We start from the raw sequence: 15,008 nt of genomic DNA on the forward strand, positions 1-15,008 counted from the left end.
TCCTCTTTATCTTGACCTTAAAGGAAAATATACCTTATACTCTTGCAACTCAGTTAAACATACACAGAGAAACAAAAGCTTCTTCATGTAAACCACAGCAAAATAAAACAAAAAGTAAATCCGAAGTTAGTGTTTTCCTTCACCTAGCTTGTTCTAGGTAGAGAAAACTTTCCTATAGAATTTTCTCTTTTCTCATAAGACTTTTATGTTTGTGTTGACAGAGAGCTTTTAATTCCACAATGTGCTTCTTTGTCAGAAGCCTTATCATCAAACTTAGGGAAAGATAAGGAGGCAAAAAGGATGTGGATAGACATGGTTAAGGGAGCTTGGAAATTCATCATTTAAAAAAGTACATATGTGTGTAAAATCTCTTTGGGGGCAGAGTAGAGTGATCTATACAGAGAAGATCTCCAATGGGCCCTCTGTGTTCTACTTGGACACAGGGGTCTCCATATTCTAGAAGGAGTCAGAGATGAAAGTGTCCTATTTCAGCCACTTAGAGAAAACTCCGTGTTTTGTATCTCAGGACAATAGTGTTGTGTCTGGACAATAAAGAGGTAGATTCACAGTCCTAGAGAGGACTTTACAACATAGCTTGAAAGGGCTAAATTAGGTTTCTTCCAGGTAAATTCCCAGTGTGATGTAAAGGCCAGTTTGTTGCCTTCTATCACTGTGGCTCTTCATCTGCTTGCTAACATTTTTTTTTTTTTAACATAGATGAACAGGTGTTTGATTCTATTATTAAGGCTTAAATTGTCTGCTCCTGGTAAATTTTGCCATTGATAAATTTCAGTTTTATTGAAATTATTCATCCCCAAAGTATGAAAACTCATATTTACTGCTACTTGTTGAAGGAGAAGAAACTTGGTGTTGGTGGTGAAGAAGTTGGGAGAGTTCTAAGTTCCAACTGAGTAGGGAGAGAGGATCCTGCATAAATGAAGAAGAAAATGCTACATAAATTGGCCACTTTCACACCATGGGGTGGAACACATAGAGGAGCTGTGCCTTGGGGTCCCTGTGTCCTGCCTCTGCACTGATTTATAAAGCTTCTTTTAAAAAATGAGATTGACATTTGACATCTTTTATAATTGCGGCAGTTATACTAGAGTGTTTATTCCATTTATTCCCAAGTTGATAAGCGTGTACTAAGTTGCTTCTGCCATGTCCAACTCTTTGCGACCCCATGGACTGTAGCCCGCTGGGCTCCTCTGTCTATGGGGATTCTCCAGGCAAGAATCCTGGAGTGAGTTGCTATGCCCTCCTCCAGAGGATCTTTCCAACTCAGGAATGGAACCTGTGTCTCCTGCATTGGGAGGCAGGTTCTTTACCACTAGTGTCACCCGGGAAGCCCACGCTTATAAGTGTAGTGACCTAAGATCATGATGTTTTTATTTTTTGATCTATGGGAGACTCTGTGGTTGAGAGAATTAGTGTATTCCAAATTATGATTAGAGTTTATTGGAGTTAAATTTACCTTAGAAGTAAAGCAACATTTTTTACATTATGCTATATAGAATATTAATTTCATGGGTTTTTAATATGTATTTTTTTAAAGTCCCAGAGCTAATTAACTTTGGAGGCATATTGCTTTTTATATTTTAAATATACAGAAAATACAGAAAAATTTTATTCATATTCTAGCCACAACTTGGAAACTAAAGTTAAAAATTAAACTATCACTAATAAAACATAAAAGCCTTAGGAATATTAGTTTAGAAAAATCTTTAAGATGTCTATACTTAATATTACAAAATATTACTGAGAGAAATTAATTAATACCAAGTAAGTAAGGTGATTTTGGACCCCAAAATCACTGCAGATGGTGTCTGCAGCCATGAAATTAAGAGATACTTACTCCTTTGAAGGAAAGTTATGACCTACCTAAACAGCATAGTAAAGAGCAGAGACATTACTTTGCCAATAAAGGTCTGTCTAGTCAAAGCTGTGGTTTTTCCAGTAGTCATGTATGGATGTGATAGTTGGACTATAAAGAAAGCTGAGCACCGAAGAATTGATGCTTTTGAACTGTGGTGTTGGAGAAGACTCTTGAGAGTCTATTGGACTGCAAGGAGATCCAACCAGTCCATCCTAAAGGAGATCAGTCCTGAATATTCGTTGGAAGGACTGATGCCGAAGCTGAAACTCCAATACTTTGGCCACCTGATGCAAAGAGCTGACTCACTGGAAAAGACCCTGATGCTGGGAAAGATTGAAGGTGGGAGAAGAGGATGTCAGAGGATGAGATGGTTGGATGGCATCATCGACTCGATGGACAGGAGTTTGAGTAAACTCTTGGAATTGTTGATGGACAGGGAGGCCTGGTATGCTGCAGTCCATGGGATCACAAAGAGTTGGACACAAGTAAGCAACTGAACTGAAGTAAAGATACATATCATGTTCCTGGACTGACAAAATGAAGAGTTGTCTACCAACTGAGCTTTAATTGTGTGCAATCCAAATCAAAATAGCAACAGGCACTGATTTTTTAAAATAAAAACTGATTTCAAATATATATGGAAAATGCGAAGGGCTTAGAATAGCTGTAACTATTTTTTTTTAAATAATAAAATTGCATGATCGATACCAGCTGATTTAAAGAATCCTAAGAGTACAGAATTAAACCTATGTGAAATTGGTATAAGAAGGAGGAACTGAACAAACTAGAGAGTCAAAAATAGACACACACATACATAGTGAATTGATTTTTACAAAGACCTCTAGGTGATTTATAGGGAAAAGAATATATTCTCAACAAATGGTTCTAAAACATTTGGAAAGAGTTACCAGACAGCAGTGAACTTCAACCTCCACTTTTTACTTAATACAAACGTTCAAGGTGATCAGAAACCTAAACATAAAAGTTAAAAATTAAATCTATAGATATACTTGACAATGTGGTTGAATCTCAAACACATGGTTAAGCAATAGAAGCCGTTTTCAAGAGAGTACTGCATGAATTCTTACATATGAAATTCTGTAACAGACAAAACTAATCTGTCATAGAGATCAGAACAGTGGAAAAAGGCAAGAGTGGTGATGGAAATGTTCTGTACATTAATGGAGATGGTAGATATACAGTTGTATTTTTCAGAACTTACTGAACTTTACACTTAAAATCTGTGCATTAAATATGTCAAGCTAGTCTCCAGAAGCAGTAACTTAATGACATTGAGCGTGTTGCTTTTCCTCTTAAGAAGATAAATCACTAGCATTGTTTCTAAAGCTTCAGTCACTAGAACTCTATTGTATTAGTCAGGACTTTTCAGAGAAACAGAACCAATAGGATATGTGTGGGGGTAGAGAGAGGTTGCCGCTTGATTGTGGGAATCAGCAGGTCTGAAATCTCTATGGGAGGCAGGCTGGCAGGCAGACTAGGAAGTCCAGGCAGGCTTCAGTCCTGAGGCAGAATTCCTTCTTTGTGAAACCTCTGTCATTGCTCTTAAAGTCTTCAACTGATTGGATGAGGCCCACCCATTATGGACGATAATCTGCTCTGCCTAACAAACTGATTGTAAATATTAATTATATCTGAAAAATACCTCCACATCCAGATCTAGACTAGTTTTTGCCAAACTGGGCACCTTAACCTAGCCACGACTAACCATCATATCTATGATGGCAGAGAACCACGCTGAACTCAGTTGGGAAACTAAAGGTATTTTAGGTAAAAAAAAAAAAGTTCCAAGTTAAAGTAGGATGGCTTATAATTTGTAATTGAAACATGTAACCTATCTTTCTAGTTACAGCTCTCAAGTCATGTCAGTGAAGTATCATTCCCAAACTGTAGGCCTCTACGAGGGAGAGGGTAGTCTTACTTCTTTCACCCGCTTCACTTGCATTATCCCATGTGAAAGAATTACAAGTTTACTTAAATATATTTCAGAACAGTGGTTGGATCACATTCACTTGATCCTCAAACCACTCTGTAAATGAAGTAGGAGAGATTTTATTCCTTATTTTTTTATAGAGGAAGGATCAGCATCAACAAAAAGACATGATTTATCCAAAGATTGAGTCACTGCTAAAATGTCATTATGCCAGGCATTGTTTTATATATATGTATATATGTGTGTGTGCATACACACACACACACAAGGGCTGCCCAGGTGGCATAGTGTGTACACACACACCCCCAAACACACACACACACACACACAATATACATGCATTTGTTTGTTTATTGGCCATACATGGTATGTGGGATCTTAGTTCCTGAACCAGGAACCCAGCCTGCGCTACCTGCATTGGAAGGTCAGGGTCTCGGTCACTGGACCACCAAAGAGGTCCCATCCAGGCACTGTTTTAGAATGTGAGGAAGTCACAGAAAATCTCTCTATTTGTGGGACTTGCCTTCTAATGAGTGGGAGACAAAGGAAAAATAATAACAAAAAAAATTCGATAGTAATTTAGAGAGTCGTTGAGTGATTAGCACCAGAGGAAAGAAAATCCAGTGAACTAACTTAGAGGGTCTTAAGAATCCTGCATGGGGGTTTGCCTCATTTAAAAGGTGGAATTTAAGCAGAGGCTTGAGGGAACTGATGGAAGGAGCCTTGTGGATACCTGAGTGAGCAGTCCACTAGAGGAGACAGCTAACGCAGAGTCCCAAAGCTTAGTAACTATGACTGAAACTGTGGTCTAAAGCCATTCATTCTTTTTTTTTTGTCATGAGATGTGTTTTATTTTCATTAATCATAAAAATACTTTTTTATAATACCAGGTCAAACCAGGGAGGTGTTTTTTCTGTCTGGCAAACTCATACGTAGTTCAATTTGCTTACATTAATCAGACAACTAAAATCACTCATTGCACATTCTTTTCAGCCACATTGCAGTTATTATTGTAGCCGTCCTTGTTCAAACCCACTCACAGGGCAGTCCATTTGGAGGGTCCCCTCAAAGGCCCATGGGCCAGTGGCATCAGCGTGGAGTACCTGGATTCACAGCGCAACCTGTCACTTGTGTCCATCTTGCAGGTGACTGTTACTCCACGTCATGACTGGGCTCTCTAAGATGATGGGGTGGAGAATTCCTCAGGTCCTTAGGAAAGTTCACTTTGCTTTCTTCTCCTCCTCAATGATATCTTTGGCCAGCAGGGTGTTCTCCTGTGTCTCCATCTTCAGGTTGGCATTATTGAAGCTGGCCATTTCCCCCATGTTCAGCTTGTCTGCCATTTTCTTAAAACAATCCAAGAAGTTACGCTCCAAGCCTACAGTCCTGCTGCTCTCACTGGTGTTGCTTCAGCAAGAGATCTATCTCATTCTTTTAGCAAATAGACACAGCACACTTCCTGCAAGCGTAGTGCTAGGCAGTGGAACAACAACCGTGCCCAAGAATTCCTCACTTCTTATTCTTTGCACTGTATGAGTGGTTCCTTAACCGTAAGGATTTCCGTGGTGGCTCGGGTGGAAAAGAATATGCCTGCGATGAAGGAGACCTGGGTTCTATCCCTGGGTTGGGAAGATTCCCCTGGAGAAGGGGATGACCACCCAGTCCAGTATCCTTGCCTGGAAAATTCCATGGACAGAGGAGCCTGGCTGGCCACAATCCATGGGGTCACAAAGAGTTGGACACGGCTGAGCAAAACTTTTGCCTCAACTATGAGGTAGAAAGCCACTATAGAGGTCTTCAAACCTCTTCTGATCTCAAAATTTTGTGTAGATAGTAATTATACATACTATTTTCATATATATGCAGATGTTATAATTGATGAAGTCTTTACTAATTTCATTCTTAGTATGCATTCTTCAGGTGATAACTACTGAAAGTTATCTACAAGTTCACCATGCAGGATGGTGTATAGTCTGTGAGCAGTTGTGACATTGATAAGGGTCCTCATTCTTGGCAATGTTGGGAAAACCTCTTCTCCTCGCTGTGGGATTGCCAGATTGATGTTGGCCCCAAAAGCCACACTAATAGTTGCTGCTTCTAAAGACAAGGAAGGCCTTGGAAAGTTTGCAACTGCAGGAAAAGCACGACCAGACCTGTGTTTTTTGGAAGATTTCTTTTTATTGTCAGTTACCCAGGGGAAGCCAAATGGAATAAATCGATTAGGAATGCTTATTGTTTAATTACAGTCACTTGGTTCATTTGGTAACACAATGATCCAAACTGCACTGTACCTAATTCTTTGTTTCTGATGCTTACAAGAGATTCAGACCATAATTTCTCTGCATTATACATTATTTGAAGCAGTATTTCCAAGTTAGAGATGTCTTCTTATCAAAAGTCAGCAATTAAAAATAGGTTTCTAGCTTAACCTTGGCCAGATACCTTGAAATGAAACAGTGGGAGCAATGAAAACAGGACCTTGTCAGGGTAAATGCACATGCTAGCAGGTAGACATTTGGTTTACGTGTCTGCAGGCTGATTTGATGTTTATATGTTTGGATGAACTTTCATTTTAGCCTCATGTTTGCAAGTCTAGTTTTCTGTGTTTGAACTTTTAAATTTGATCTTGATATAGACTATGATAAAGCAAAGAGCAGTTGTATGAGAGATATGGGAATATATACTTAGTATCAGAGAGTCCTTCTACTGATTCTTAATGCTGAATGGTTTTAGGGTAGCGATACTTACATTTTAAGACTTGAGAGAGAGAGAAATTAACATTCAAATTTTAAAGGCTAAAGTCATTGCATCTTTGGAAAGGATTTCCAAAGCCAGTTTGCCTCGTATGTATGCACTTGGGGATTCTCTGTGTGATGTGTATTCTCTTCGTTTACAGTAGCCTTTCCTGCTCAGAAAAGCCATTCCTCTGAAGATTGTAACTAGTCTCTGATTCATTTCCTCACACTAACTATATACAAACACTTGAGGGATTATCCTATATTATTGCTATGTTTTAATCTTTGATGTTGCTGTCAGGCAGAATATCAGTGTCGAACTGTAAGAGTTCTTGGCTTTTGCGTTTAATTCAACCTGTGTGGTACTGGCAACACTGAATATTCATTCTTTGGCAGGACATATGCTTCTGACTTTGTTGCTGATTCAGATTTTCCGTGCATGTGGGTATGTGGTAGCTCTTGCTCAAGCAGCTAGCTGCTCCATTGCTAATGTTTCCCAGTTGCCAGATGGTAAATATGCAGCCACAGTTTTCCAGACAGTATTATTGTCTGGGCAGGAATGGATGCACATTTTACATTTATTTTGGGTACTTTTTATCTCTGAATTTTAAATGAGATCTGGTCGCAGCAAAACGGCGCTCCTATTGTTAATTGGCTGCCGTGAGTGCTCAGGTTTCCACCGGCACATGTGTTGTGCATTTATTCACGTTTAGGGGACATCTTTCCTTGTTACTACACTGGTTGCGAGTGAGATAGTCTCAGCTGTGCTTGTGCTAAGATTCACTCTGGTCCTGATGACCTGTATCAGCCAAAGAGAAGAAACTGCAGCCTCTGAAATCTACATGATTATTCATGTGCTTATCCTCCAGGGGCCAGGAGATGATGATGTTGAGACATACTAAATGTTTGTGTGGAAGTCATTCAGTTGCATTTAAATTGACCTTTTTTTGTTTCCTTTTTCTATTTTTCTTCTTTTTTTCATTATTATTGCTAGAAAAGTTGAAATAATGGTTCTTTGAACTTATTTAGAAACTTCTCATGGAGCTGAAAGACCCAGCATGTATTAGTCAGTTGTTATTATAAAATACATTTGGGTTGGAAAGTATGACACAATTGTCATTATGTCATTATCTTCAGATTATCTTTGTAAAATGAGATACTTCTTTTGAAATGTGCATGAAAGTAAATGCAATTTAATATCGATTATACTTTTTGAGAAGTTGGGCAGTTGATGATGACAAATAATGTTATTATTTACTGAGAAAGTACGATGTTCTAACACTGAATTTAGGTTTCTAGGATCATTACCTGATATTATGATTGTTGTTTCTGTTGTTGTTTAGTTGCTAAGTTGTGTCCGACTCTTTGCAACTCCATGGACTGTAGCCCACCAGGCTCCTTTGTCCTTGGGATTCCCAGGGAAGAATATTGGAGTCAGTTGCCATTTCCTTCTCCAGGAGTATTCCTGACCCAGGGATTGAACCCACATCTCCTGCATTGTCAGGCAGATTCTTTACCATTGAGTTACCAGGGAAACCAGTGTTATGATTACAATGACCTTGTTAGGGGGTTATCACCATGGTGTGAGGAAGCTGAGGCTTAGGGAGTTTCTGTAAGTGGCCCATGGTCTTGCTGCTATCAGAGGCAGATGTAGAATAGACTCTCAAGCCAGTCTGATATCTAGTCCTCTAATATTAACAATTGCAATACTGTAGGAAACATTGTTTGAATGTATTATGTATACATAGATGTATACTGGAGAAGGAAATGGCAGCCCACTCCTGTATGCTTGCCTGGAGAATCCCGTGGATAGAGGAGCCTGGTGGGCTGCTGTCCATGGCGTCACACAGTCGAACACGACTGAAGTGACTTAGCATGCACGCATGCATTGGAGAAGGAAATGGCAACCCACTACAGTGTCCTTGCCTGGAGAATCCCAGGGACAGAGGAGCCTGGTGGGCTGCCATCTGTGGGGTCACACAGAGTCGGACACGACTGAAGCGATTTAGCAGCAGCAGCAGATGTATACTAACCATTTCACTGAGTGTGGTTTTGAAACCATACCAATATCTGTGTCATTGAGCATGTACTTTGAGGCTCATCTTTTTTTAAAACACTCCTCTGCTTTGCCATATATTTGTCTCACACCACACATTTGTTCTCATTTCCCTAGCTATAAAATAACACAAAGTAAATATTACTTATAGATGAAGATCATGACTTCATCCAAAATCATGTGTTTCCTCCTCACATTGAAGAACTCTTCATTTATCTAAGATAACAAGCTAGGTCACAATGCAGCCTGAGGTGGTCATCCTGGGTATTTGCACTTCCCAACTTTTATACATGCTCACTGATCTCTAACACAAGTATCTGCTTCAGCCATACAAACCTCCAGATCCTTCCTGATGCTTTTCCTGGTTTGGCTTCTGTGGAAAACATTTGACTCTCCAGCCTCTCATCAATCTATGTATCTTCTACATTCACTCTGCAGTTCTTAAGAAATTATTATTAAAGTTTTCTCCATTCCATGTGCTCTCTAAACTATCAGATTGTGTATGTATATACCAAGTTGTGGTTGTATTTCTTTTTACATGGAGCCTTGAGGGTTTTCCTAATGTTTTGTGTATCTGTTTTTTCTTCATGATAGCTATAATTGAGCTGATTACTGTTGATACTTGCTGTTTGTTTAATGAGTTGCTTTAGGTGTTTTAAGGTTAACAGAAAAACGAAATAGCTAGTATAAAGTTAATTTGCAGAAATTAGGCATGAAAGGGAATCAGGAAAATTACCTATTTCATACCTTTCCTTTGTTCTAGCATGGGTTATTAAAATATTAATAAAACATCTTTCTGTCTAAACTAAGCAAAAAGCTGTTAATGTACTTGTTGGGCCATAGTCCAGAAATATCATGAAGTTAAGGGTTTGGGAACAGAAAATACCCTAGAAATCTGCTTAGTGACTGGGTTTGTATTTTCAGTGTACCATGACTGATTAGACACATACAAGTAAAGCAGAAAGGAAATCATAAGCTCCATATGCTCAAAGGGCCTAAAGTAATAAGCTTGATAGCAGGAGGGTAATACCTGAGCAAGGACAACCTCATCTTTGTCATTTAACATCTACATCATTGATTAACATTTGATTATACCAATTAAATCTATTTGAAATTTTGTTTTTAACTTTGCTAGCATTATGAAATTGAAAAAAGAAAGGTTTTCTTTTTATTGACTAATTATGTATGGCATCCTTTCTAAATTGTAACTGGAAAACCTTTTCTGAAAAGTGGAAGTTATGGAACAAAAGCTTTCTTTTACTTAAATACTTCATTTCCAACTTCTTGTATATGAGAAAAAATATTAAATTATAGACTAGAATATTAAAAATATTTCTTAGATCTTGCCTGACAGCTGCGTTCAGGCTTTCCAGGTTGCTCAGCAGCAGAGCATACACCTGCCAGTGGAGGGTACACAGATGGAGGTTTGATCCCCGGCTTGGGAAGAGCCCCTGGTGGAGGAAGTGGCAACCCACTCCAATAGTCTTGCCAGGAAGCTTTATAGACAGAGGAGTCTGATGGGTTATGGTCCATGGAGTCACAGAGAGTCATACACAGCTGAAGCAACTGGGCATGCACGTGATCGCCACATTCAGCAATGTGTCCATAGAGGAAAATGGATGACGGTAGAGAGCAGAAATGTGGGCCACCCAAGAACTTGTTCCTTTTCCAGACTGGAAATCTGTTCTTCCCCTGTCCTGGAAGAGAGTATGAGCACATTTTTGGAGCCATGATTACTTTTGGTTGCTTTTTATAGTTGCTTGCTGGTCTTATTCCACTGTTAATTGGTGTGTAGATATGAAGGAGTAGATACCTTATCATTTAGATGGAGTTTCTCAGCAATTTGGATCTACTGGCAATAGTGGCCGTTACCTAAGGATCTGGACTTGAAGCTTAATGCAGGGACCATATGAGACGCTGAGTCTTCTCCTTTAGGGAAGGGATAGGAGCATGTGTGTAGGGCCAGGAGTTTTGAATATAAGGCAATAAGGCTGTGTATGGAAATTTTGTAGCTAAAGGAGTAATGAACTTTGAGGGCTGACTGCTCAGCAACTATGATCCCCTCCTTCCTTTTCTCATAGAAACTACATGTTGTTCAGTATCTTATTGCATAAAGTCATGTGTCATAGGGAAAACCATCCTGTCCTTTGTTTCAGAGATGTACTGTTTGGTCTAAAGATGATCTTTTCTCCCTTGCTGATGATTGCTTTAGGGTATAACTGAGTTCTGGCTGTTGGGATCCAAGGAGAAATTTTTTGGAGGCTTCGGGGAAATTTTTTTAAACTCTTAAGAGAAGCCTATGGAGAACCATTTTCACTCCCACCAGAGGAAAATAGGAAAGTCTCCATTCCTTCTATATCAACAAAAACCAAAGTAATCTCCAGATGAAATCCACACTGATGACAGCAAATGAAAACGGTGCAGAAACCCTGCATTCTTGAGACGGGGAACTGGAACCTTGATTTTAAAGCACTTGGGAGATCGAGACAATAATGTCCTCATTGTTTAAGACTTGATTTAGCATTTTCTTTATCAATCTTTATTGGTAAATTCTTTCTTTGGACAGATACAGAAAGGGCTTAAATAAATCTCAAGGAATTTTTGTTACTTTGTCAACTCTGTCACTGGCACAGAATGGAAGTTAACAAGGGTGAAGATGTATCATCAGACCCTTTTTGGTCCTAATTTTTTTGAGTTAAGGTAGAGCAGTGTGTTGAAAGTGGAAGGACATAGGGTTGCCTGAAGAAGTTCAAAAGGGTAAGAAAAAAAAAATCTTAGCGCAACTCACTATTAAACTTTGGGTAAGTTCTAATTGCTTAAAAAGTGCTATGGGTGAGTAGAGTTTGGAAGTGGAAATCGAGAAGCCAGTACTGATGCTTCACTAGTAATGATGCTTCACTACTAATGTATTTGCTATGAAAATGATAAATATAATTCTTTGAGCATCAATTTCCTCTTCTTAAAATGAGAAGTGTGGAGTAGATGCTCTCTGAAGTCCCATCTACATCCAATTTATTTTGAGTAACACTATAGAGATTTCTGTTGGATAATTTATGGCATCTTATCTATTTAATACTTTGTTACAGAGGGATTTTGTTCCCAATGGGCTGATTTTTAGGATGTTATTGAAATGATGTTTATAAACCACAGTGACTGTCTATACTTTTCATTTTCTGTTGAAACAAGAAATTTTACTGTGACTTATTTACCTCACCCACCCACCCACCTACTAAAAGTTCCAATTAAACCCTTTTATATATCATAAACTTAATTTTTTTCTATTTTATTTTTTTAAATTATGAAAGTATAACATATTTACAGGAGACTTGGAAAATACAGGACAAAGTTACATATAGCTCCACTATATATTAAAATTATTTTTTAAGTAAATAAATTAAGAGTTTTAGTTGACCTTTCTTATGGCTCAGCTGGTAAACAATCCGCCTGCAATGCAGGAGACCTGGGTTCGATCTCTGGGTTGGGCAGATCCCCTGGAGAAGGGTAAGGTTATCCACTCCAGTATTCTGGCCTAAAGAATTCCATGGACTTTATAGTCCATGGGGTTGCAAAGAGTCAGACATGACTGAGCAACTTTCACTTTTTTTTCACTTCCAATATAAAACTCTCAAAAATTAATAGAATGAATATACAGAAAAATAGAGGAATATAATAGACCTGAAAGGAACCATGAACCAATTAATGTAATTAAAATTTATACAATTTTCACACAACAGTAGGATATAAATTCTATTCAAATTTTCCTAGACTATGAACTAGAAGACACTGGAACATATCTAGGAACATAAAACAAGGTGAAAAATTTTTATACTTTAAAGTTGTTAAAATCATACAGCACTGTTCTCTGATCACTGTGGAATTATGTCATAAACTTTAAAAAATTTTAAACTTTTAATACTAATTAAGATTATTTCAGGCATATAATCATTGACATAACTTATCCCAGAGAAGGTATTTCTCCTGCTATCCCTATTAAGGTTGTCTAATACTAATTAGTTGGACAATTATAGAAGAATCTGAAATAGTGTATTTCAGCTACATGTCAAGAGGTATTTTATGAAACAGATGCAGAGTATGGATTACATATGTTTTTATTTATTGTTCAGTGGTAAATGTTTGCCATCCTTTCTAACAGTTGGACATTAGGTTACAGACTGAGAAATAAATACTGATGATAATCAAAATTACACTAGCTCTGTTGCTCAGTAGTGATTAATTACATTGTTTCTGTGTGTATGCACTCTATATGGAATAGATTAAAAATCTGTGTAAGTTATTTACTGTAAATAAATGGTCTGATTTAAGAAATAATTGATACTTGTTGAAGAATATGAGCAACTGCTCTTTGGTTTGCTAATATTTAGTGTTTATACTATTTCTAAATGTTTCTTAGTATAAAGAAACATTGTTACATGTGTAGAGGAAGATACTTATACATAGGTTGTGGAATAACAAGTATCACATTCTTGCATTAATTTAATAATTTATGCCTTTTTTTTGACTTGGGAAAAATGCTCCATTTTCAAATGGAATGATATTTTGAGAAAAAAAAATGTACCATAATGAAAAAGCTTGGATTATAGCAATGAAAATTGCTGATTTCATGCCATTAAGTTTCTGTTTTTGTTTTGGTGCATTTAATACCACATAATTTGTTTTGTTTATATCTTAAAGCTTGAAACTTGGTAAAGAAGACACATGATGATTAACAAAATTAATGAATTTGACCTTTATCATTATCTGTGTATTCTTACCCCTGTAAATTTTGTTGTGGTGATAACAAGACAGATTCTAATTTTTTATTAGAACATTTTAATGGATACTGATTATTCATATTAATATTTTAATTTGGAAAATAAACATGTTTTTAAGGTCTGTAGTCCATATTCAGTTTTTTCTGTTAAGAAAGTCTTAAATTTTAATGTAATATTTTCTTTAAAATACTTCCCATATACTTCAACCAGTGAGTAATATTGCTACATAAGCATCTAATGAGATTAGAAAAATTAGGCAAACACTTATGATTCAATCAATAAATCTACCATTATCATTATATATGAAGCTCAGCATTCTCTAATATAACAGAGAGCATAGCAGGTATACGCCTATGTAATGTATTTGTTGCCTTCTTATATTGTAGCTATGAACCTTTTATCTCTCAACTGAATTTTATTACTAATTAAGGGTTATAGACTTGTACTAAAGATTATATTGCTTGTTCTCAGCCCTTCCTAGCTATATGGCCTCTCAAGGCATACTAATGTCTAGGTCTTACCCCAAACCGTTAAATCAGAGTCTCTCAGGGTAGGGTCAGGAAATGGAATTTATCGCTTGAATTCCCCAGGTGATGATAATGTGCAGGTGGGTTGAGAGGCTGCAGTCTATATATTATATGGTCTAACATATTTATCAAGTAATTATTATAACATTTCATTTGACTAAAACTTTATATACTTCTGTGAATTATATATTTCTTTTAAAAAACTAAGAATTTTAGTAAACTTTCCTTTGATTTATGACATTATGATTTTATTGCTGATGTTAAGAAAGCATAGCTTTTTTTCATATAAATATGTTCAGTGAATGCAATCTTTCCAAATTTAATGGCCAGTATTACTGGTCATTCTATGGAGAATTCTCTGCTGATGAAAATTAACATCAAGAATAGGTTTTTTTTTTTTTTTTTTTAAAGAGGTTTCTGAAACAGATTTAGATATTATTTACCCCACGAATGTTTAGAAAAATATGTTACTTTCCTATTGCTGGACTTCCCTGATAGCTCAGCTTATAAAGAATCCACCTGCATTGCAGGAGACCTCCTTTTGATTCCTGGGTCAGGAAGATCCACTGGAGAAGGGCTAGGCTACGCACTCCAGTATTCTTGGGCTTCCCTAGGGGCTCACCTGATAAAAAATCTGCCTGCAGTGTGGAAGACCTGAGTTCGATCCCTGGGTTGGCAAGATCCCCTCAAGAAGGGAAAGGCTACCCACTCCAGTATTCTGGCCTGGAGAATTCCATGGACTGTATACTCCATGAGGTCACAAAGAGTCGGACATGACTGAGCAACTTTGTTTCCTATTGCTAATATAACTAGCTATTAATGGCATAAAACTGTGGGACTTAAAACAGCACTGTTTAGTATCTTATAGTTTCTAAGATCAAACGTCCTCAGATCAGGGTGTCAACATGGTTATATTTCTTTTCAAGGCTTTAGGGGAGGGTGCCTTGACTTTGCTTTTCTAGTATATGAAGGCTGCCTGCTTTCCTTTCTCTGGCCTTTTCCTCCATCTTCAAAGAGCATCGCTTCAGTATGCTTCTACTGTCACACCTTTCATTCTAAACCTTTTTCCTACCCTCTTATAACTACTCTTG

The 15,008-nt window shown here is 37.5% G+C and overlaps 2 protein-coding genes across 4 annotated transcripts in view; one reads left to right on the top strand and one right to left on the bottom strand.

Moving 5' to 3' along the window:
* CRPPA (CDP-L-ribitol pyrophosphorylase A) overlaps positions 1–15,008 on the top strand; it is a 336,123-nt gene that overhangs the window by 234,424 nt on the left and 86,691 nt on the right. The window lies entirely within an intron of this gene.
* LOC139037230 (thymosin beta-10-like) lies at positions 5,011–5,170 on the bottom strand. The gene has a single exon (XM_070473731.1). It carries the CDS (start codon positions 5,168–5,170, stop codon positions 5,048–5,050), a length of 123 nt encoding a protein of 40 aa, XP_070329832.1. The 3' UTR covers positions 5,011–5,047.

Source organism: Odocoileus virginianus, chromosome 1 (genome assembly GCF_023699985.2).
Source record: "Odocoileus virginianus isolate 20LAN1187 ecotype Illinois chromosome 1, Ovbor_1.2, whole genome shotgun sequence".
NCBI lineage: Eukaryota > Metazoa > Chordata > Mammalia > Artiodactyla > Cervidae > Odocoileus > Odocoileus virginianus.

What these genes read in the sequence shown, in the direction of transcription:
- LOC139037230 (XM_070473731.1), bottom strand. Translation starts at nt 5,170, where the DNA reads ATGGCAGACAAGCTGAACATGGGGGAAATGGCCAGCTTCAATAATGCC.